At 56.7% G+C, this 23,324-nt stretch overlaps 7 protein-coding genes across 7 annotated transcripts; 1 reads left to right on the forward strand and 6 right to left on the reverse strand.

Annotated features, from left to right (window-relative positions):
- Positions 1-1,422: 1,422 nt before the first annotated feature.
- On the reverse strand, positions 1,423-3,657 carry K452DRAFT_245186 (uncharacterized protein). The gene is made up of 4 exons (XM_033537972.1): positions 3,401-3,657; positions 3,208-3,352; positions 2,788-3,156; positions 1,423-2,737 (listed from the first exon to the last, which is right to left on the reverse strand). Exons 1-4 carry the CDS (start codon positions 3,577-3,579, stop codon positions 1,706-1,708), a joined length of 1,725 nt encoding a protein of 574 aa, XP_033400104.1. The 5' UTR covers positions 3,580-3,657; the 3' UTR covers positions 1,423-1,705.
- A 166-nt stretch (positions 3,658-3,823) lies between these two features.
- Positions 3,824-6,764, reverse strand: K452DRAFT_316398 (uncharacterized protein; the record flags this gene model as incomplete). Its single annotated transcript, XM_033543962.1, has 2 exons — positions 3,824-6,628; positions 6,705-6,764. 2 exons carry the CDS (start codon positions 6,762-6,764, stop codon positions 3,824-3,826), a joined length of 2,865 nt encoding a protein of 954 aa, XP_033400105.1.
- Positions 6,765-12,581: 5,817 nt separating this feature from the next.
- On the reverse strand, positions 12,582-14,139 carry K452DRAFT_356603 (uncharacterized protein). Its single transcript, XM_033546061.1, has 2 exons — positions 13,438-14,139; positions 12,582-13,373 (listed from the first exon to the last, which is right to left on the reverse strand). The coding sequence occupies exons 1-2, from the start codon at positions 13,781-13,783 to the stop codon at positions 12,730-12,732; spliced, it is 990 nt and encodes a 329-aa protein (XP_033400106.1). The 5' UTR covers positions 13,784-14,139; the 3' UTR covers positions 12,582-12,729.
- A 1,478-nt stretch (positions 14,140-15,617) lies between these two features.
- Positions 15,618-17,471, reverse strand: K452DRAFT_295851 (uncharacterized protein; the record flags this gene model as incomplete). The annotated part of the gene is made up of 3 exons (XM_033541862.1): positions 15,618-17,203; positions 17,262-17,309; positions 17,360-17,471. The coding sequence occupies 3 exons, from the start codon at positions 17,469-17,471 to the stop codon at positions 15,618-15,620; spliced, it is 1,746 nt and encodes a 581-aa protein (XP_033400107.1).
- Positions 17,472-17,724: 253 nt separating this feature from the next.
- On the forward strand, positions 17,725-18,748 carry K452DRAFT_222948 (uncharacterized protein; the record flags this gene model as incomplete). The annotated part of the gene is made up of 2 exons (XM_033536585.1): positions 17,725-17,932; positions 18,000-18,748. 2 exons carry the CDS (start codon positions 17,725-17,727, stop codon positions 18,746-18,748), a joined length of 957 nt encoding a protein of 318 aa, XP_033400108.1.
- Positions 18,749-18,912: 164 nt separating this feature from the next.
- K452DRAFT_222369 (uncharacterized protein) lies at positions 18,913-20,919 on the reverse strand (the record flags this gene model as incomplete). Its single annotated transcript, XM_033536556.1, has 1 exon — positions 18,913-20,919. The coding sequence occupies one exon, from the start codon at positions 20,917-20,919 to the stop codon at positions 18,913-18,915; it is 2,007 nt and encodes a 668-aa protein (XP_033400109.1).
- Positions 20,920-21,135: 216 nt separating this feature from the next.
- K452DRAFT_316404 (uncharacterized protein) lies at positions 21,136-23,267 on the reverse strand. The gene is made up of 2 exons (XM_033543963.1): positions 22,626-23,267; positions 21,136-22,552 (listed from the first exon to the last, which is right to left on the reverse strand). The coding sequence occupies exons 1-2, from the start codon at positions 23,034-23,036 to the stop codon at positions 21,344-21,346; spliced, it is 1,620 nt and encodes a 539-aa protein (XP_033400110.1). The 5' UTR covers positions 23,037-23,267; the 3' UTR covers positions 21,136-21,343.
- Between the last annotated feature and the right edge of the window lie 57 nt (positions 23,268-23,324).

A 23,324-nucleotide genomic window follows, 5' to 3' on the forward strand; every position in this document is an offset into this window, starting at 1 on the left:
AACGCAGACTACATCAAGCCGAAGCACCGTCCGCATCTATCATCCGCACTCGGAGCTGGCTGAAAGACAATCCACAGCACCGCAACACGTGCAAATCCACTTACCTCATATAAAAAGCCTCGCGCTATCCTCGACATGAACGAGCAAGCGCACTGGTCCTTGAAGGGGCAGCTCAGGCAGATCTGGAGGATCTAACACTATGGTCTCGAGAAGTTGACTTGTGATCTGAGCTGGGTGGGCTGTTGAAGCCTGGTTACGCTAGGACGCGCTGTCGTCTTTGGTGGTGGTGTTGTGTTGTGTTGTGTTGAGACGCTGTTGATGACCATTATTAGATAACGGTGCTGATGTTTATTACACTTCTATATCTTTGTTCATCAGCGGCGTTTATTCTGCATTACCGTTGCGCAACCTTATAGCACTGTAGATATACCGATATAACTGGCCCAATCCCGCTACCGCATAAGCCAGATCGTCCTTCAGGGCTGCAGTGTTAGTTCGTCTATGTCGGAGTAGCTCTCCTTTCGCGGGCTAGAGTGTGTCGAAGTGCTCACTGAAGCTCGTGCCGACAATTTATCAGTTAGATTAGAGCGGACTTCACCAGCTGTGTTCTATCCCATAACTAGCGCTCCTCCTTCGATGGAAGTGCAACGCCGCCTCAAAACCGCATCACGATCACTAACCGCTGCCGCAACAACCCCTTATCACACTCCTACCGCGTCTCAAACTGACCCGTACATATCAACTACACCAAAGACACATAGAAAAAGCGAATACAGATTTATTTATATTCACCAACACGGGAGAGACGAGTAAATAGGCACTGTACCACTAAGCCCACGTATAGAAATGATGAACTATAAAAGGCCACCCTCTCGACCCGTCTCCTCTCCACCAACGACCAGATTCCAGAGACGGGAATGAGTGTCATCCACTCAAACTAAAGCCGACGCATGGGGGTTTGCCGTGCCATCGAACGTCGACTCGGTACCGCAGCAACAGCTAGCTGGTTGGCTGGAGTACTGTAGTGGTGATGATGATGGTGATGGTGGTGGATGTCAGCGACATGACGCGACGACGAAGAACAGAGACAGGGCGAGGTGATGATGAGCTTCAATACGCTCTCCGAGCCTCTTGAAAAAAGTTTCCCATCTCGTTGAGCATGTCCCTGATGCGGAGGGCGAACTGCTGACGGTCACTGTCCCACAGCTTCTTGCGTAGCAGTGGATTATGGCCCAGCGTGCGCTGGCCGACACGGTACAGCTGAGGTTCTTCGTCAAGACGCTCCGTAAGGGTCAGCAGCCTTTGGGTAAGGAAAGAAAGCGCTGTGCGCGTGATCCTGTCGCGGCCTACGTATTCGCCCCAGCAGTATGACCTCTTTCTTGAAACCTTCTCACTGGAGAAGTTGCCCTCTCACACTAGTTTGTACCTACACGACTCTCTTGCTGCACTAACTAATGCACCACAGAACAGAAACGCGTCAATTGAGAATTAATACATGGATGACTGGGCTGAATAGCAACAATCTCCAACTATGCGTATGCGTATGCCTACGCCCACTCCCAGCCTCTAGATCCGTCTCTATGCCTCATGCCATGCCACGCCATGCCACGCCATGTCATACCATGCTCCAACCATGCACACACACTTACACACACCCACCCTCACATACACCGCCACCCCCACCACCAACCCAACTCAACCACACCTACTTCCCAGCCGGGGTACTAGCATTCTCGCCCCTCAAAAACTCCTCCACCTGCGCCTTCTCCATACCCTCGACCCTCGGATCCCTCGGGACCTCCTTCGGCGCCGCCTCCTCCTCCTTCTTTCCTCCTCCAGTAACAGCGCTAACCGCCGCCTCCGCGACACCCGCCGCACTCTCGTACGCCTTCTCCGCGACCTCCTTCGCCTGGTCCACGTACCCGGGCGCCGGCGCCTCGGTGCCGCCCACCGGCTCCCCAGCACCGGCCTTCGGTGCCTGCCCCACCGTGTTCGGCTCCACAGTCAGCGTGCGGTCGCCGTGGCCGTGGTCGTTGACCGCCTCGTGCGGCGTGCCCGAAGCGGCGTGTCCGGCCGCATGCGTGCCGTCCTGGCCCGCGAGACGGGACTCGGATGTACCGGTGCGGGTAGCGTCGTCGTTGGCAGCCGTGCGATCGGGCAGCGCCGTCGCGGTCGCAAGGCCGCCGGCCGCAGTGGCGGACGTCGTGGGCGACTGCAAGATCTCCGCGTTGGGGTCGACGGCGGCGTGCGTGTGCGTGCCGGACGTCGTGATGGGCGCGGGCTGCGCGGCCGCGGTGCCCGCTGCTGGCGGCGCCGTCGCGCCCCTGATCGTGCTGCCGTGCATGGCTTTGAGGCTGGTGTTGTTGGCCAGCGAGGCCACGACGTGCCGGCGCGGCTTGCCGCCCTCAGAGCCCACGGCCACGGCCTCGACCCTGCCCTGCGCGTTCTCTTCCCACCGGATGGGGCCCGTCGGGATCGTCTTCTTGCCGCTCTGCATGTTGGGTGTCTCGAAGGCGAGGTTCTTCTCGATGGCCGGCTCGATGATGGGCATCATGCCGAACTCGTAATCGAGCTTGCCGCCGTACTTCTTGGGTATGTTCTCTGAGTCTATGTACTGCTCGAGCGTCTCTTTCATGTTGGACTTGCTAAGGATGAAGATCTTGGAGACGGTGATCGGGTCGAACCAGCGCTTAACCCAGCTCCAGACGGTGGGGAAGAATGACGGCGCGCCGATAATCTGCTACGGTGTCAGCCAATGCCACAAAAAGAACTCCACAGGATCCATACAAATATCCTGTCCAGCGTCTCGGGGTAGTGTGCGGTCGCCAGCTGGCTGGCATCCTGCATGTGCCCCTTCAGATTCCAAAACTGCTTAAGTCCGACATTGGAAATATCAACAATGTTGTTGCTCTGCGAGATGGGCGTCTCGGGGTGTGCGCGGTCAGGGATCGCCGAGCACAGGGGCATGACGAAGCGAGTGAGGTTCTCGTACAGGGCAAACAGGCGCAGCATCTTGACCGGGACGTTGGTGTTAGGGATGGAGCTCTGCTTGGACGTCGTCTCGTAGGCGGCAATGGTCTTGGAGTTCAGGTGCGAGATTTCGAAGAGGTATACGGGGATGCCGCGCTTGTCCCTGCGACCAGTCCATTGGGGGTACTGGGCCCGTCAGAATGCGCCTACACGGCCACGGCACGGCGCGCTGCTCACCAGTCTGCGCGTCTCCTCGTACTCCTTGATGTCGATCATATCCTCGTACAGCTCCTCCAACCTGTTCTCCTTGCGCCAGTTTTCAGTGTCGACAAACTGCTTTAGCGCCTCCTGGGGGTCGAATCTGCGCGCGCGCAAATAGCGCCTTGACCGGTCAGCAGAGGCGGGCGGGTTGGAATGGAGCGTGGCTCACAGCATAGTCTCGTCATCATGGCTGGCGATTGCTCCGGCGGTAGCAGGGGTATAGTGGCCGGCTTGATGGGCCAGCTGCTTGAACTTGTCCAGAGCAGTCTGCTGGCTGGCGGTGAGATGGCCCAGATGCGCGGCCGGGTACTGGAAGGAGTCGACGCGCGAGACGTCGGCGGCAGACATGGCGGGGGGTATCTAGGGTATGAATAGGGAAGAGTGCGAAAATGTAGACAAGGGGAGAGGTCGAGGATCAGGCCCCCGTCCAGAGCATCTGGTTAATAATTCCTTCGGACGGCAATTTGACATCCGCCTCCGGCGCTTACCTACAGCTACCTACGGATGACGGTGTTCCGGAACGGCTCGGATCTAATCTAATCACAAGGCATCCTTGCCGTCGATCACCACTCGACGCCACCCACGCAATCAATCAATCATTCTTCATTCTCTGGCTGTACGCATCTACCTCCTCATCGCTAGCCCACCCCTTCAGGACCTTGGCCCGCTGCACCTGCTCTCTCGCCAACATGACCACCTCCTCCGGCGCTCCCATCACCTGTTCCGTCTCCTCCCAGCTTCGCTCGAGAAACACCCGGAGCGCCACCACCGGCAGCCGCATCCTCCGTTCGCCGCCGACACCGCCTTCGTTCGCGTGTCTGACGAGCCGCGCGCCATGCTCTGCCATGAAACTTGCAGCTGACAACAATCCCTCCCAGTCACGCAGCATCCCCAACGCGCGGATGTAGTCATGTAAAACGCTAGGTCTAGGCGTCGTGAGCAGCGCCAAGGCGCCCGTGCCAGCACGCCGCTGTGGCTTCCACGCCGGATCGTCAGTGCCTACGAGCTGGATGAACAAGGCACGCAGGTACCGGCTATCTTCCCCGTTGGCTGCTGTTAGCTGCTGTTGCGCGTCTGAGGCGTCGCTGTCCGATGGCGCCTCATCTGTAGTCTCCGTGTCGGAAAACCGTCTTTCGCGGGCAATAGCATGCCGACTGGTTGCTTGGCACACAAGCTGGAAGCCTTCGATGCGCAAATCAACCTTTGCACGCTCCATGGCAGCCACCGTCATGTGAACGAGATGAAAAGCGTCATCCGTGGGGTGGTGTTTGTGTTGTCGTACAAAGGCGCGAAGAACGGCAATCCAGCTAGGTTGGTTGCTGAACTTGCGGCAATCGAGAAGCATGATTGCTCGGTGGATCATCTGACGAGGAGCCTGAGGGGATGTCGAATAAGGCGTACGATCCTCAATGAACCAAAGGCGACAGAGAAGTGCAATGTAGCCGCGGAAAAGGGGATTCGGGACGCGTATGAGATCTTCATGGGAGGGTTCGGCCTTCAAAAGTCGACGATGATCCTTGCTCTTGTTTAACATGCCATGGGCAAAATTGATGGTCGGCGCCGTTTCGATGACCAACGCCAGGCATTTTCCACCCGGCGAAATACCCGCAGCTTTCATCTTTTCGAGGAGGAGCTTTATCGTCGGCCGGGCAAGGCGCGGGTCTAGTCGTTCGTGCGGCGATTCAGGCGTGGGCCATACTTCCATACCGTCGCCAGGTAGCGCATTGCTCACACCAGAAAACCATTCTGCATCTTTCCCACTCTCTGCAAGCCGCCGTTCGTATCCCTCACGCTGATGCTCGAACGCAATCTTTTCGAACATGACCTCGTAAACCATTTGACTCTGCCGGATGGGCAACGCGTCATAGGACAGGAAACAAGCCCAGGCTTCTTCCAAGGTTCGCGTTGTCCTAATCCTCGCAACCCACATCGCCTGCAGTTCGTTGTAGGAGCCAGTGTTCGTAGACCCTTCAGCCGCGACAGACGTGGAATTTTTGGTATCATTAGCCTCATGTCGCGCCGTGACAATAGCGCTGGGTACTTTTCCAAAGACGGCACGTTTTTGGATTGTAGGGCTGCGGTCTTCGTCCCAACCAGCGTACACGCCCATGGCCCGATCCCAGCGATAGGACGGATACCCCGCCTCGTGCATCCGGCTAATTGACTGGCCGGCGCGGGACACACCATGTTCTGGTCCTATCTCCGCGTCCATAGCGGTCCTATCTTCTTTCCAGGGAGGCCACGATTTGGATTTCAACTGCGCCCATGTACGTTCCGCATCGGACTTCTTGTGGGAAAGTTGGACGCGAGTCACGGCTCTGAAACCATCCTGGTTGATCGTGAGCGGCGTCTGATAAACTGCCATCCGTCGAAGGACATCAAACTGTGCTCTTTCCATGATCGGAGCGGACGCGAAAGGTTCGATCGAAGGAGGCAAAGACAGCATGGTAAGGACGCGATTGTACAAGAGTGTCAAGCGTATTATCTTCTGGCGCATCCTCTCTTCCGGTATGGTAGACTTGGCAGCATCTAGCCGAATGGTTCCTACGTGAGTGGCATTGATGTATTCTGTAACCAACCGAGTAATTTCCACAATTGCATCAGGGTAGACCTCCCGGGCCTTGCGGACAAGACGAATGAAGAGAAGGAATATGGTTTTCTCATCCGTCATAAGCTCCCCTTTTTGGAGCGCAATTCGTTCAGCTTCCAAACGATCGAGGCTGTGTTGTACAAGTAGCCGAAGCGCTCGTTCTGAAATATGCGGTCTCCGCAAAAGAAAGAGCATGACTGAGAAGGGAACTTGCTTGGTGCCAGAAACCCCTTCTCCGCTTCCAGCGACCAACATCCGCGCAGCGGCATAGGAATCCTTTTGCAGGATGATTTTTGCCCATAATTTAATATCATCAAGCGAATATCCCTTTGATGCAAGAAAGTATTCATCAGTAGGATTAATTGAATAATCGGCTTCGCTCATTGACCCGGACTGGACGGTCTTGATGTAGTGTGCCAGCAATGACTGCATTGCCTGGCGGTACTCCGGGAGGGGATGGATCTGTCCCCGATGCCTAGGTTTGAAGAAGGAATCTGGCCTGACATGGCTCAAATTCACCTTCCCACGGACAACCTTGGGAGTGGCATGCGATATACTGGCCTTCTCCAAAGCGCTGACAAGGGCTACAGAAGGAGCTTTGTATCTCGTCTTGGTCTTGCGCTTGCTAGCTTGCTGGCGCACAAAATGAAGTATTTTGATGTGTTTGGAACGGCTTCGCTTCTTGACATTGCTCTTTGGTTGGAAATTGTCTGTTGATTTGGCACTGTCCGTGCCGCCATTGATCCAGCGACGGTGACAAAAGGGCCATTGGATGGGGTTAAGAGTGAACAGCGACTTAGGGAGCCCCTAGAATCCAGTCAGAATAGCAGGCAGAGGAATTGTTGCGGGATGAACATGCCCGTTGAGAAGAAGTTGCGCAGACCGGGGCCGGACGACCTGCGAGTAGTCTGCGCGACGCTGGCGGCAGAGCAGTAAAGGGCATTCATGGACGGAGAGGGCAGGACGGGCATGGGTCGCAAGTAGAGGCCGGACGTGCCGCGGTTGAAGAAGGCCGGGGCGGTCGAGTTTGCCTATCTAATCTCATCTAATCTGATGGCATCTAATCGGGCCATCGCCAGCGATGTGCACTGCATGCGAGCGTGGAGGGGGATCAGTGAAGCCATCAATCAAGAAAGCGTGGAATACCGGTGCACTTCACTTCACTCCATTTCGTCAGCCCTTGTGCATCGCGTGCATCGCATCGCAGCGCGCGTGGTGCAGCTGGCCGCGTGTGGGCGTTGTGGTCTTGGCGTCGGTCGGTTTGCATTCCCTTCGCTCGAACCCTCCCGCCGCGCTCGGTCGACCCTCCAGACAGCGACGACCATCTCGCTCTCGTCGTGCCCACGCTCGCCATGTCGCCTGCCAACGGCGCCGTCACGCCTCCGCCCGCTCCCCACGATTCTCCCGCCGACGCCTCCCCTCACAACGCCAAACGGAAGCGCTCTCACGCAATCGCGCTGCCCCAACGCGACATCAAGGCCCTGCTCGAAGATGTCCTGGAGATACTAAAGAGGTACGCGCGCGACCCTTGCGCGCCACCTCGCATCAACATGCTAACGCGCCCGTTGCTACAGCTATGACACCAATCCCTCCGTGCTCGACCAACCCATCCGCAACCATGGTCATCGCGCGACTTCGGGCGAACCCAACTCCAAGAAGGCGAAGCTCACCCAGCCCGCCGACACGACCATTGCCGCCAACCTCCAGTCGCACACCTACGCGTCTCTAGACGAGCTCGTTGCTGATGTCGACACCGTATGCGCCCAACTCTCACCTTCTCCCAACGCTCAGTCGACCGCACCCGCCGACCTCAAGCTTGCTACTGGACTTCTCGCCTTCAAGAAGGCACTCCGGAACCTCGTCGAACGAGAATCGCAACGAAGGGCCCGTTCGATACCGGGCGATGATGCGGAGGATGGCCCGACAGAAGCAGATGCGGATGCGACCAATGGCGTGGTGAAGAGCGAACCCGTCGACGATGAGATCGCCAACTTTACCGATAGCAGAACGGTTCTTACGTTGTTCGCGTCGGCGCAAGGCAACAAGCAGTTGTTTTCAAGCCTTCAGAAGCCCGTCAAGGTCGAGCCGGGTCAGAAGTTGGAGGTGGCTAACCTTGACACCTCTGTTGATGTTACCATGCCCTTGGACGAAAGCGGACTCCCTAGCATGATTTCCACCACAAAGGTCATTCCGGTACATACCGAGGATGCTATAGGCACGAAGGGCAAGGTTCCCACATTTGGCGAGCTATTCGCTCCTCCACCCAAGTTCCGAGATATGAAAGCACCTGTACCTTCGAATCAGTTTACTACCAAAGACTCTACCGTGACCTGGGGTCCTCCGGAGCATTCCAAGCCCAGCCGCCGAGGTTCTACCTACGCAAGTCAGAAGCTTTCGACAGGTGATTGGCTTGGATATAACGGTGTGGTTACTCCCCAGGAGCCTTCCTCGCCGTCCGCAAAGCGAAAGCAGAGGGACAGGGCCCTCAGTACTGGCGAGCTTAACCCTCCATTGTCAGAAGAGGCCAAGGCAGCGCAAGAGAAGGCAAAAGCCGATGCCCTGTTCAGAAGCGTGTTTTCCAGCTTTGCCCCTACGCACGACGATGGAATGGCCGTCGTCCCCGAGGAAATCAAGAATCGGATTTATTGGCGGAGATTTGGCGAGCAGAGATTCAACGAAGTCTTCGCCATTGACCCAGCTCTTTTCGATGCTCAGCCTGGAGAGGCTGTAGACGAGGATGCCATGGAGGATTCGCAAACGGAAGAGGAAGCGATGAAGGAGGCGATCGAAAAGTTCCAACCGGAGGAATTCACGCCAAAGGACCCTTCAGCTGAAAAAGAAGATAGAGAAGTCGAAGAGATACTCACGGAAATTTCTCAGCTCCTAGAGACCCTCCATTCTCATCAAAGGATCAGGCTCACAACTCTGGCGCCATCCACTAGGCCAGCAGCAGCATCGCAAGACAATTCGGTACGACCTACGACCCCTTCGTCCGACGAATTCGATATTTACAGCATGCTCAAAATGCAACTATCTCTAATGATTTCAACCCTGCCTCCGTATGCGGTCGCGAAGCTCAACGGGGACCAGTTGGCAGACTTAAACATCAGTAAAAGCCTTCTTATCGAGACGGAAGACTATCGCGGAGTTATGGAGGAGGATCAGATCTCAAAATTGGCCAAATCTGCTGCCATCGGTGCGGCTGTCGGGACGCCAGCGGTGCCAGTGCGTGCGCCTTCCACCCTCCCAAGTCATCACTATGCAGCATCAGCAAGCCAGTACGGTCGCACGCCGTCCGTGTCGTACGGTGCTCGGCCCGTTGCTGGTGCCCCATCATATTATCCGCAGCAACAGCCCCCAACCCGGTCTCCGTCCCTGGGCCAGTACCCTCGGTCCACACAACCGTACCAAACGCCCGGCGCATACGCTTCGACAGCACGTCCGGGCTACGCGCAGACGTACGCCCAAACACCATCGCGGCCGTCGTATGGTGCTGCGGCATCAACGTACGCCCCGACGCCAGGCCACCAGTACTACCCGCAACGGCCCGGCGCGCCCGCCTACGGCATCGGCCATACATACTACCAGACAACGCCCGCGGGCGCCTCGCAGAGCCGGTACACACAGCCTCCGGGCTCCGCCTACCCGCCGCGCACGCAGGGCGCCGCCCCCGTGTACAACTACACCTCAACGGGCAGCCCGCACGTGCGCACCGCATCGCCATTGAAGTCGCAACCAGCAGCGGGGGCTGGAGCGCCATACGCACCAGCACGGCCACCATCCGCCACCGCGACCACCGCGAACCCGTACGCCACGCCAGGCGCGAATGCGTCGCGCTACTACCCGCCTGGAACGCCGGTTGCGGGGACGCCGTACGCGACCGCGGCCGCGGGCGTGAGTTACACGAGCGCGGAACAGCAGGCCGCGGCGATGCTGAGCCGGACGCAAGCGCAGGCTCAGGCCCAGGCCCAGGCGAGGCTGCAGGCTCAGGCCCAGGTGCAGGCGCAGGCGAAGCGCCAGGGTAGCGGGACCCCCCAGCCGCCGGGGAGTAGTGGGTCTTATGGGAGTCAGGGGCAGGGACAGAGCGGGACGGCTGTGGGGGCTTAGTGCGTAGGTTTGGGCTTGGGTTGGGTGAAGGTGGCAGTGGAGGGCATGGGGTGTGTTAGATATCTTTACACGTTGCGTTGCGTGCGTCGGAATGGTGTGTGTGGGCAGGATGAAGGAGACTGGATGGGACAGGACGTCAAGACCAAGCAAGTAGTTGAGACGCGTCGACGTCCTCCGTCCGTGAAAAACGGAGCATTTTTTCCCTTCCCTTCCCTTCGTGGTTCTGGCTTGGTTTGGCTCTGGCTGTTGGTTCTGCTTCTTCTTTTTCTTCTTCTGGTTTTTGGCTCTGGCACGAGTACAACGAGTAGTTAGAGATGGATTGATGGATGGGATGGGGTGTAAACGCTTTAGTACTGCTCCTACTACCTACTACCTGCTTAGGTAGGTAATCTAAGACTGCTTGCTTGCGCTTTTTGTCGTGCTTGTGTGTGCTTGTGTTGTGTGCTTGTTGTAGGTAGTAGTTGGTTGGATGGAGACTGTTGAGATGTGGTATATGCACTGTGTGTAGTGTATTTATCTTACCAATTATTTAAGGGTATTAGGTTGATGACTTTACTACTACTGACCCAGAAGTCGATATGGCGATGATAGCGAGGTCGATTGTATATCCTCTTGATGACGTTGGTTCTTCTTTTTGGGCTGAGACAGTGAGTTGTTGGGCGAAGGCTATGGGCTGGGGCGCATTGCGGTGCCTCTGGGCGAGTATTCCGTCGTCTGATCCCGAGTGTTGATGTGTTTAAGGGTGTCGATGGCAGTGTTACGAGGTTGTAGGTGGGCATGGGGCAGAGAAAAATCGAAAAACCCATTAACCAGAGAGCACACCACAGCAAAAAGTCAAGTCCAAAGGCTCTACAAACCCGCTTACTGTAGCAAGTTTCCCCAGTGCGTGTAGACGTCGCTGTGGCCCCCAGATCGAACAGCAACTCTGGAACGGAACACTGAAGACTTACAAAGTTGCTAACCCCCAGATTCGAACGCAGTCTTGGAACGGAACACCGAAGACTTACAAGACTGCGATTACCCCCTATTCCCACTGCGCCACTAGCCCCTGTGCGTTCCGGAGGACAATGGTGAACTGACGAAACGGCTTTATATGCTTGGGGGGCTGGTGTTACTGTTTTCGTGCTCATTTACTTATGCGGCTTAGCGCTTGCCTTTTGTGGTTAGTAGGGGTTGGTCGGCGACAGCGCTGCCTCATCTCTCGCCACAGCGATCAATTCCTTTCTTCTGCCTCGTTGCTTCACAGATATATTGGTTCTCTTATGTCCGAACTCGCTGATATATCATGCTGTACAGTGCGACAATGGCCTTTGGGCAATGCGCTGTCTTTGCTACCTTTAGAATCAGCAAGGCTTTGGAGTCTAATGATAGGTTGATGGCGCTTTAGGTGAATCTACAAACAGGTATTCATCTCGAATCATAATTCTTTTTTTCATAACAGGCTGAAACGCGGGAAGGCGTCCTGGAAGGCTGACACCGGTGAACATGCAGCTTACCGTTGTATAACTGTAAAGCTCAGCTGATCTCCTCAAGTATGACAGTCTCTCTCTCTCTCTCTGTCCTAGTGCGTAAAGGCGCCTCGAAGGCACCTTGCAAGGCTGACACGATTAGGCCCCGGATAATTTGCCCACCCCTTCTAGATATTTTACCCACCCCTTAACTATATATTGAGTAAAATATATAATACCTATATAATACTTCTTAGATAGTTATAATAGACTATTATACTACAGCTAATAGATACTATATAATTATATGAAAGTAAAAATATACGAGTAGTAGAGTATACTACGAGAGTATAGAGGTATAGATATATACGACTACTAGCTACGAGGGTATAAATATAAAATATTCGAAGGGTATAAACGTACTTATAAGGGTATAGAGACCTAAGATCTTAAAGACTAGAAAACACATCATGTAATTCTGTAGACGCTATCACGTGGGGTAGGCAAATTATCCGGTGCCTAGGAGTAAGGGATTTATAAATTACCGCTAAGAGTACCTCTAATTAGCTATCTTATAATATCGTACTTCTCGTCCCGCGGTACTAGACGTTATACGCCGCCGCAACAGATCCCTACAAGAGAGGAAAAAAAAAAAAAAAAAAAAAAAAAAAAAAAAAAAAAAAAAAAAGCAGCCAAAAACATTCAATAAACCCCCAAAAAACCTAATCAAATCACACTCGCCCGCCATCCACGCCGTCACATCCCTCCCCCATCAATACGGCCCAAAGAGCAAGGAGCCCACCCTTGCTTGCGAATCAGCAGTATTCCTTTCCTTGCCATCATGTCAGAGCAATTTCGCACTGTTAGTCAGAGCTTAGAAGAGAGGCTGGAGCTAGAACCTAAACTCGACGGGGAGCAGGACTAGAGTACGCAGTTCGCGTGGTAATGACATTTAAGGTTATGACTTTTGGGAAGGTGTGTTTTGGTACGTATGCCTGGCCAGCGTTGGCGTGGGATTGCGTATAGTTGCTTTTGTTGTGGTAAGGGGGGATGGTGTAGATGCATAGTCGATGCTGATGTTGGCGGACGAACTGGCGTTTAGACTTGTCGGCAGCGTTAGCTAGGACTGTGTTGACACATCCACTAATGCATCGTCACCGGAAAGGGATCAAAGAGCTTTCACACCAGGATGACCAAACAGATATGAGCGACAGACAAGATAGTTTCATTCAACATAACCCATAACTAACGAGTGTGAAGGTGTAAAGCACCATCCAAGCGAATAGTGAGGGAGTGAGAGAATGGCTCCGCACCATCCAAACAACAAGCCAGCACCACTAACACACACCCAGGCTAGAACTTCTCGTTCTCGGCCTTCCTAGCATCAAAGACCTTGAGAACCTCCTCAGCCGCCTTGACACCCGACAGCGCCATAGCGCCAAACGTCGGACCCATGCGGTTCGCGCCGTCCACCTCCGACAGCTCCATGCCGCCGACAATCAAGCCCGGCACCACCTCGCGCGTGCGCTTCACGATGGCGTCTTCGGCAGAATTCATGTCAAGGCCGCGCATACCGCCTAGCTTACTAAGCTGCTGCATGCTTACCAATCTTTTTACGCTGAATGCACCGAAAGGTCCGTCGTGTCCAGTTGTAGACACAACAACAGGCGCGTTGATGGTGTTCGGGTCCATGCAGCTCTGGTCATCATGGTGCATGCTGACGAGCGTCCAATTGGTGACGACGCCAGCGATGCGGACGCCGCCGTCGCCGGTCGGGCGTGTGATCAGGTCCTCGACTGCCGTCGCGTTGAAGAGCTTCACGTTGGGGAACTGCAGCACGCGCGCCAACACCGTCGACGTGAACAGCGCCGCGTGCTTGACGACGACGAAGTCACCTTCCTCTTCGTAGGGCACGCCGATCTCGCGCAAGAACGCGTCAGCCGGGCGGCGCATCACCATGGCCGAGAAGAGCTGCCCGCCGAGCCAGGCTCCACCGCCTGTGCGCGCGTGTTAGTGCTTGCTTGTTGAGTGGAGGGACATAAGTTGGGGGTGTTAACGTACCGGGAGCGACGCCGGATTCGATGATGGCGATCTTCAGGTCCGGACGAGCCTTCGCGAGCATGTAGGCAGTGCTGAGACCGCAGGAGCCGGCGCCGACAATGACAATGTCCGACTCGGCGTAGGTGTCCAAGTCCTTGAAGTAGCGGCGCGTCATGGCGCGGGAGACCTGGCTCTCACGGATGGGAGCGAACTTGAAGGTCTCCCACTGGCCGGCCATCTCGTCAACGGACTTGGTCATGCTGCCCTGGACAGCAGGAGCGGCTCCCTTGGTCGGCAAGGCCTTGGTGACCGTGGGCGCAGAGGGGGCCTCAGTGGTAGAGGGGAAAGTGGCAATTGGGGGAGACATCTTGGAGAAGGCTCAAGTGTCTAGCTAGGTGTCAGTTGGAGACTACCGGGGGGAAGGGAGAGCATGATTCTTTCGACGCAGGTATTATCCTGATCAAGTTCAACCGTATAATCTCAGCGAGGGCAGCGAACCGCCCGCCAGGCTAGCAACGCTCCACCACGGACGGTCTCAAGAACCGAGCGTGGTGGAGAGATGGAAAACCCTTCGAATGGCGGACGGCCGAAGTCCAAGCACCGGTTCATGCATTCAGATAGTTACCTGAAGGATATGACACTTGATAGCAGAGTAACAACTCCATGCCGAAAAGCCTTGATGCTCCCAATGCGGGCAGATTTACATGATGGCAAACGATGAGCCTAAAAGAATGTCAGTAAAGCTCCAACGCAGCATTGGAAGGCTTGGGTACTTGTCAAGCAGCAACAGCAGTAGCAGCAATGAAAGCCGGAGACTAGACTCGAGGAAACTGAGTGAGGATAGAGTGATAGAGAAGAAGAAGAAGAAGAAGCGATTCCGAGACCGGGTCGAGATATATAAAAGAACGCATGCCCCGCACACGTGATGCGGCGCTAGAGGAGGGGTAGGTGGGTAGCTACTCTAGCATGTCTAACTACGTATAACCTCAGTACATCAGGATCGCGCTAACAAGCCAGCCCACAGAAAGCGCTCAACGGCATTCGCCAGCCGTGCAGCATCCCGGCCCTCTGGATCCTGTTTGCTTGCGAATGACTTCATGCGCTGCGGTGCTGCGTGAGCGGCGTGCGCGATTTTCCTGCCTGAACGTTATCTCAGACCACACGGCTGCAGCCACGATGCCATCGCTCGCCTTCGCTCGGGGATTGTTGCGCAGGTGGTGGCTATTGAAACGGCAATGACTTTTGCGTTGATAGTCAGTCGATGGCTTGGTGATGAGGCAGGTTCTTATGGGTCCTCTACGTCTGCATACGTCTATCATGCGTATCAGTGCATCCATCCTGCACAGAGCTAGTAGTTCGCTGCCTTTTAGGCCACAAGACTAGGTACTGCCTTTGCCTAACGTTTAACACAGTTCTAAGTCCTGACACTTGCTTCCATCGTATACTTCGCCTTGCGTCATGCCATGTATGTAGGCCTCGCCAACAAGACGCCAACCGCCTGAACAAGGCCTTAGGATAAACGACACCTTTCCACCATCCAGTAACCATATTTCGTCGCCAGCGTCTAGTTAAGATGCTGAGTGGCTTCTTGGCATTCTTCAGCTGAGCATTGTGACTTTGAAGACTGACCACACGCTGTAAATCTCCAAGACAACTGCTCTACTAACCTACAGGCAAGAGGTTGTGTGTAGATCTCATATCCATCTCGTAAACCCACCCATCACCACCATGCCTCTCACCACCACACATCTCAAACACCACACCTCTCAAACACCCCACAAGCACAAAACAAACAAACAAAAAACTTCAACCCAACTCACTTAACACAGAAGAATGGAAGAAAAGAAAAAGAAAACTTATTTTTTAACTCTAGCCTTTTAACTCTTTAGCTTTTAGCTCTTTAGCTCCATGTAGCAATCCAGCATACCATACCATACCCATCCACCAGAAGAACCACATTGATCTGATAGCCGCACGACGAAGCCTTCCCACCTACCTACGCGCCACCGAGAGCAAAATCAAGTGTAAGAGCAAGAGCAAGAGAGAGCAAGCCCCATCCCCATCCCCACACCCGCCCAGTCAATCAACACCTCCCCAGCAAAGCTAAAAAGGCCACAAAAAGAAAAACCAGCCATCACCCTCCATCGCTCTCATCATCGCCATCACTCTCCCCACAGCAGCAACAACCACCGTTCACTCACTCAATACCCATACCCACCATCATCATAGCCACCAAACCCATTGCCCATACCCTTGTCGCCCACATCATCCAGACTCTTGTAGTGCCCACCACGGGACCTACCTCCCCTCCCACCACCACGACCACGTCCCCTACCCCTATCATCTCTTCCACGCGGACCACCATGGCCACGGCCCCTACCCTGGCTTCCACCGCGATACCCACCACCACCGCCCGAGGCGCCCTGACGGCGGTTCTCGTCGTTATTCCTATGATGATACGCGGCATGAGCCGAGACACCCTGGCCCTGCGCAAGCGGCTTGAAGCTGTTGTAGTTGCTATGGCGCTGGTTGGGGGCCAGCGTGGCGCCGCCGTTGTCCGCGCCGTTGCCGAGCGCTGGGAAGGCGTTTGTGTCGTTGATGTCGAGCTCTTCGTCCCTTGCCCTTCCGCGCTTGCGGCCTGGGAAGAACGACTCCCATTGGCTCTCGCCGCGACGTTCCTCTTCGAGACGGAGCAGCACCTTTTCACCAACCGTCGTGTCGAACTCGATGGCATTGTTGTCCGCAACGGGCTGCCAGTTCTGTATGCGTGCGGCATCGGCGGGGCGCGCGCCGCGACGAAGCGCGAGAACAATCGTAGGAGTCGGGTTTTCGGTGTAGATGCGGGAGTTGGCCGGGATAGGCTGCACGCGCGCGGCCCAGAGCTTGTTTTCGAAGACGGCCGTCCCAGTTATCTTCCACCTCTGCACCTTACCAATACCGCCTACCTTATCCAGGATGCTCCTGGGGCAAGGCCTTGGGGTAATGAGAATGCTGTTGGCGAGAATGCGGATTTCACCTTCCGGTACATTCGGTAGACTGAGTATGTTGGAGCTGATGTGCTCAGTAGTGGGAGGCTCAAGAAGGTAACCAGTAAAGAAGACAGTGCGCTTGATCTGCCAGGGCACAGAGCCTCTTGGGGCCTTGCCCGCCTTGACAAGCTTGTTGTGCGCATTTATCATGCTTTGTACCTCGCCCACCTCGGTCGTCGGGTCAAGTGAAGTCGCATTTTCGGCGACCTGGATCACTTCCGCCCTTATGGTCTTCCGAGGAATTGGCGGATCGGGGGACAGCAGAGCCTTGTTGAACGATTCGAAGAACTCGCGGAAGTTCTTGGTATGCTTGGGGCGGTCTTCGTAGACGCGAATCTCGTCGGCGTCTTTGTAGGTGTAGACGAGATCCCGGAGAAGCTCTTGCTTGAAGGCTAGGGTGTTCGCGAATTTTTGGTTGGCAGGGCCGACGGCTGGCTTGAGGCAGACCATGTCGAATTCGAGCCTCTTGCTGCGCAGTATGCGCTTGATAAGGTCTGCAAAGCCTTCCTCGGAGCGGCCGGTCAACAGTACGTTGAGCGCGTCCTTTTGCTCCATCGTGAGCTCGACTAGGCTGGCAACCTGGTCATTCCACCAGCCTTCCCATGCTCGCGGCTCTTCCTTCTCTATGCCCTCACCAGTCGCGCCGAGGATGCTGGCATCGTGCCACCAGCCTCCGTTGACGAAGATGTCTGGCGATTGTAGCTGACCGATCGTGGGACCATTCCACACCTGCTTATTCGGAAGGGGGCTCGCAAAGACTGGTGACAAGGGTCAGCGATACGTCCGGGGAGCATGCGCGAGGCAAGAAGTACCCACGCGTATTGTCAAAGTCGTAGACGTGAATAGACTTGATCTTGTCCACACCTGCGTAACTCGTCAGTCGCATTCGAGACTTTGTCGAGTGAGAGGCATACCGGGAAGGTCCTTGTCGTCGCAAGACCATCTCTTCAGCGCAGTGACAGTATGAGTGCTGGTCTTGTTGTTGATGGCGCCATTCGGCGTGTCGCTGGCGACGGGCTGCGACATGACGAGGCAGCTTCTTGAGCGAGGTCTGCGGAACCTAGAGAGTGTGCGGAGAGAGCGAGTGCAAGAACGTCGGCCAAAGAGGCTTAAGAAGACATGGTTCCGGAACTCGAGGACTGTGGTGGCGGAAGGAAGAAGGTCGACCGAGTACATGCCCTGCGAGGAAGGCGCAATGGATTTCCCAGCCGCAGCCGACAGGCGCGCGCGCCCGCATTCTCCGCGCCACTCCCGCTCAACGTCATCCATCACCGAGTTTATGGCGGGTAGGGTGCGCGCAACCTCCCTCATACACGCCCCGACAGTGGATATTCAAGCGCAAGAGAGGCGACATGGCGCCCCCGAGGCCTGTGTCATCTGTCTGGATGCCATCACTGAGCGCGCTGTCGCCGTTCCGTGCAATCACCTCAGTTTCGACTTCCAATGCCTCGTGAGCTGGCTGCACGAATGCTCGCAGTGTCCGCTATGTGTGTACCATACCCAGCGGACGACTCGCCTCCCCCAGACACGCCCGCTGATTACCCATCATCCCAGGCAAGACGGAAATCACAGAGGTCCAGTATGACTGGCGCTCGCCCGAAGATTTCATGACCTACAACGTCCACACGACCAAGCAAAAAGTATCCGAATCGAGCAATGCGCAGCCATCAACATCCTCTTTCCGCCCTAGTCGCCTTCCGCGACGTAGATTCCCCAGGCCGCGGCACCGCAGCCCGTCCCCAGGCCCCGATCTTACCCTCCTTCGCCGCCGGCACGTCTACCGCAACGACCTGTACTCGATGCATGTAGGCAGCAATCGCATCTCACGCTACGTCAACCTCACGCCACAAATGGTCGCCAACTCCGCGGAGCTACAATCGCGCGCGCGCGCGTTCGTGCGCCGCGAGCTCCGCGTGTTCAGCTTCCTGGCGGCGGCAGACCCGGGGGAGGGCTCTTCGACTTCACAAGGCTCGGAGGGCACGCGTCGCGCAAACAACGCCGAGTTTCTTCTTGAGTACATTGTTGCTATCTTGAAGACTGTGGATATCAAAGGTAGCACCGGACAAGCGGAGGAGATGCTGCAGGAATTCCTGGGTCGCAGCAACGCCCGGCTGTTTTTACATGAACTGGGTGCCTGGCTCAGGAGCCCGTATACCAGGCTCGAGGACTGGGATAGGCATGTTCAGTATCGCGAGCCTCTGCCCTCATCTGCAGACGCTCGGAGCTCTGTTGGACCAGTCAGGAACAAGGACCGGCACTACGGCCGCTCCCAGTCGAGAAACATGCCGGGCGGCAACCGCTAGGAGTACTCCGAGCTATAAGCTCACACCTAACCTCAATCCTCTGTCTTGTTCCGCCAGATCTACAATACAGGCCGCGCCCACTCTTTCCGTCTGCTGTCTGTTGCTCAAGAAAGAAAGAGATGTTTCGTTTTATTCGCTGTTGGGGCAGGGTAATTACCACAAAATCACGTCGTCTTGGTCGCCTTCTCCAGCTTCCGCTTCTTCGCCCGCAGCTTCTCCGCCTCCTCGTCCCGCTTCTTGTTCGAGTACGTCATCTTCTCGAGCAGCTTCCTCTTGCTACGCGGCATCATCATCATCTGGCGCTCCAGCTCCTCCTGCTCGGCGCGGTCCTTCTTGGCCTTGCGCTTCCGCGCCTCGTTGCCCTTCTTCTTCTCGGCATTGTCTTGCGCCGCATACGGCTTGCCCTTGGCTTCGGCTTCCAGTTCTTTCTGATGCCGGATGCGCTCCGCCTCGGCTTCGTCGACGTCCGAGCCTTGCTCAGCCTCCTCATCGTCTGAGAAGCCGCCAAAGTCGCCGTCCTCCTCCTCTTCCTCGTCAGACTCATCACTGCCAGCCACGTCCATGCCCTCGCCGGCTTCGACGTCGCCAGTGCGGTCGAGTAGGACAGCCGAGGCTTTGTCCTTGGGTGTGTCTTCCTCCTCTTCCTCGTCCTCGGCCTCCTCGGCCTCTTCCGCCTCGCCCTCGCGCTCCTGCTCCGCCAACGGCGCTGTAGGGTCGTACTGGCCCTTCTTGGGCTTGACCCACGGGCTCAAATGCGGGGGCAGCGTCGCGCCGGGCGCGTACAGGTCCGGCCGCAAGAGCTTGCCCTGGTTGACGCAGTCCCACACCCACTGGGGCTGGATGTAAGTGCGGCCGGGGACGCGGGTGCCGGGCTTCAGCCTAACGCCGTTCTCAGTCGGCGCGTTGGTCTCTTGCGCGTTAAGCGTCGGCACGGGGATGTTAGGCCTGTCGACGACTTGGTGCGTGATGGCGGGGTCGGCTTCATTGGTGGTGAAAGCGCCGTCACCGAGGACAGAGTCCCAGCCGACGCGCTTGCAGCCGAAAGACTTGAGGAGAAATTCCAAGGGCTGGCGAGGGGTCTCGCGGGAAAGGTAGAAGGTGCAGCCAGAGAAAAGGCTGGCGGCCTCGGAGCTGCCTGCTTGGGGCTGGGGAAGCTCGTCCGCGTCCTCGCCCGTCGTCTCGAACTTGTCAATCGCATCGGTCTGCTTGTCCTCGCCTTCGGCGACCTCCTTTGCGTCTTCCATCTCGGCATCAGGCTCCTCCAGCGCAGCAACCTTGTCAGCCGCAGCCTGCGCCGAAGCCGAGGTCATGGCGACATCGCCGCTTGCAGACGGAGCCTCAATTGCGGGCTGAGAGCCGACGCCCTTGCCCTCGAGTATGAATGCGCCGAGCTCGCCACCCTTCTCGTCACTGACGGCGTTGAACTTGGGGGGGTAGTTGAGGCCGATAGAGTTGTAGAGACGGAAGTTGACAAAGCCAAGCAGGGTAGTGTAGAACTCGACAAAGGTGCCCATGATGCGGTAGTCAATGTCGTTGGTCATGCGCTGGACGAACTTGTACGGCACGAGCCAGAGAATGTCCTGACCCTGGATGGTGGCCTGGTAGTAGATGCCCTTGATGGAGAGGAACGACTTGCGCAGCGAGTGCGAGACGATGAGGTAGTGCTCGAACTCGAGGCAGAGGCGCTGGCAAAGCGAGACGGTCTTTGGAGGGACGGCAGCAGTAGAGGGGAGGTTCGCGAAAAGGAAGAGCATAGACAGACAATCGTCAAGGTCGCGAAGAGCATCGACGAACGTAGGATAGCGCTCCTTAATAATATGATCCAAGCTCATCTTGGGCGTGAGGTTCTTCTCCATGCGAGCGGCATCGCCGACCTCGCCGCGGCCGAGGGCGCGGCTGATCTTCTTGCCCAGGGCCTTGTGCTCGCGGAACTTGGCCAGCAGCGGCTCGTGCAGCAGGTACTGGATGTCGCGGGTGTAGTAGAAGGTGGTCGAGTGGGTGGCGCCCTTGGAGGCCTTCTTCTTGTTGCGCGGCTCGCGCGGGTAGATGCCCTTGAAGATGCAGAGGCGGCGGAAGTCGGGCAGCGAGACTTGCAGCTTGCGCACGGCTTGCGTGCGCGTGATGTAGTTTTTGGCTTGGCCGGATTGGCCCTTCTTCTTTATGCGCGCCATGGCTGCTGCTGGCTGGTTGGCTCGAGGTGTGTGGGTGGGTGGGTGTGCTTGTTGTTGGAGAGGGCGAGTCGCGACTTTTTTCTCGCGCGCCTCGCTCGTCCAGAACTTTTTGCGCACGGGCCGCTAACCCCGGTTCGCGCGGCTCCGCTTTCTGTCCTTCCGGATCAACACCGACGGCGCTGTTTGTTCTCTTTTTCATGATACTGGAATTGCTGCCGACGTTCAAAGTCACCTTTCGCCTTGGTCCTCACTCTTACTTTAAGAACGGAAACAGGTAGAGATTGGTGTAGATACAGGTATATCCAACTAACGTTTAAGACAGAATCAACTACGCCAGCCGACCACCTTTTCTCTGCGTACTTATTCTCACAATCATGCCAAACAAATCCTCCCTTAGTTACTCCTAATCATACAAACACATCTCTCACGCACTCTCCCGCTTCGCCTCCCTCAACCGCACATTCACACCCTCACCGGGGCAGCTCGTCAACGTCAACCCATACTTCAAGTCCGGGTTCTTCGTGCCCTTGTCCAGTCCCTGGATCCCGTCAAACTTCTGCATCAGCCTAACAACCACATACGCCGCCTCGGTCAGCGCAAACTGCTGGCCAATGCAAATGCGCGGCCCGCCATTGAACGGCAGGTACTCCCAGCCAGGCCTACGGCCCTCCCAGCGCTCGGGCCTAAACTCATCCGCGTCCTCGCCCCACAGATCCCGCCGCCTGTGCATGGCGTACACGGAATAGTTGACCTCCTGGCCCGCGCGGACGAAGACAGGGGAGAGGCCGTCGGGCCCGCCGCCGCGCGGGATCGTCGTGTCGACGAAGGCGCGGCGGCTGTTAATGGGGACGACCGGGTAGAGACGCAGCGTTTCGTTAAGGGCTTGCTGGAGGGGGGCGCAGTTCTTGAGGGCGGCGAAGTTGATGGCGTGGGCGGGGTCGTCGCTGCCGTCGGGGCCGAAGGCCTCGAGAATGCCGGTCCGCAGCTTGGTGAACTGGGCTTCGTTCTGCGAGAGCTCCAGGAACAACCACCCCAGCAGGCTGGCCGTCGTGTCGCGGCCCGCGAGCAGGATGTTGAGCAGCTGGGCGCGCAGCTCGAGCGGGTCGCGCGTCTGAGCCGCCAGCGCGTCCAGGAAGACGTATTTTTCCTTGCGGCCGGATGCCTTTTCCTCGTCGTTGCGAGCTGCCTTGTTGAGCGCGAGCTGCACAAAGTAGTCGACGTAGTCGTGCACTTCGCGGCACTGCTTCTTGAAGTCCTTGCCGTGCACCAGCCAGTACTTACTGCCGAAGCGGGCGCCCCGGGCCAGCCACCACTGCGCCTTGTCGAAGGAGTAGGCGAAGAGGCGCTCGTCGCTGGTGGTGTTGGTGCTCTTGGGCACGTAGCCCGGCAGGGCTGCGAGCTGGCTGTCGACACTCTCTCCGAACAAGAACTCGGTCGCCGAGTCGAGCGTCAGACGGAAGAAGAGGACCTGCAGGTCGGTTGCGGCTGTCCAGCCATCGCTGCCTGCAGGCAGTGTGCGCAGCATGTTCTGCACGTGCGCCTCTTCGAGCTCGAGGTCGCTGATCTGCTCGCGCGCGAATTGCGGCCGCAGCATTGCGCGCGAGTGCTCCCATTGCTTTCCATCGGCTGCGAACTGCCGCCATAGTTAGTCACCGTCCGTATATTTGGGAATGGGGAAAATGGAGAACAAAGAGATGGGAACTCACAATTCCCGAGCCAAGAAGCGGCCCGAAGTTGCCATTTCTCGTAGGGCCAAATTCAAAGTCCTTGAACTGCGTCGCCAGCAGCGCCTGGATGTTCTTCGGGTCGCAAGTAAAGAGCAGATCGTCGGCGGCCTGAGTGATGGCCATGGTGGAGACGACGCGGCCCTCGCGCTTGCTGATATCCTCAACGCGGGACATGACGTACGGCGGCAGGCGCTTCGTGTTGTCGGCATTGAGCACGGCACGAACTTCCTTGATGCCGAAGAGGTCGCCGGCGTTCCAGCTCGGGGGCGGCTTGCAGCTTAGCTTCTTTGCGAGAGTGGCTCGCCGCCGGCGTGTGACGATTGCGTTGAGCGTGAAGTAGATGATGTAGGCGGCGATGGCCCAGAGGCCAAGGAAGGCCGTGAGGTGCATTGTGGTGGTGGGAGAAAGAAGGAGGGAGGAAGGGCGTGGGTGGCGGAGAGGATAGACTCGGTACTGGAGATGGAGATAGAGAAGAGGTGGAGAAGAACGCGACAGCAGTAGGAAACGCAGCAGCAGTAGCAGCACACAGTCGTCCAGCTAGGAGTAGTAGTCCGTCGGACGTAGTTATAAGTAGTCCAGTCCAGCACAAAAAAAGTCCCCACAGAAGGTCTCGACCCAAGCAGGCAGACATGCAGCAGCCCCGCCCTTGATATATAGACTCGGCCTAACCGGGGCGTG

Source organism: Aplosporella prunicola, assembly GCF_010093885.1.
Source record: "Aplosporella prunicola CBS 121167 unplaced genomic scaffold K452scaffold_6, whole genome shotgun sequence".
NCBI classification, from domain to species: Eukaryota; Fungi; Ascomycota; class Dothideomycetes; order Botryosphaeriales; family Aplosporellaceae; genus Aplosporella; species Aplosporella prunicola.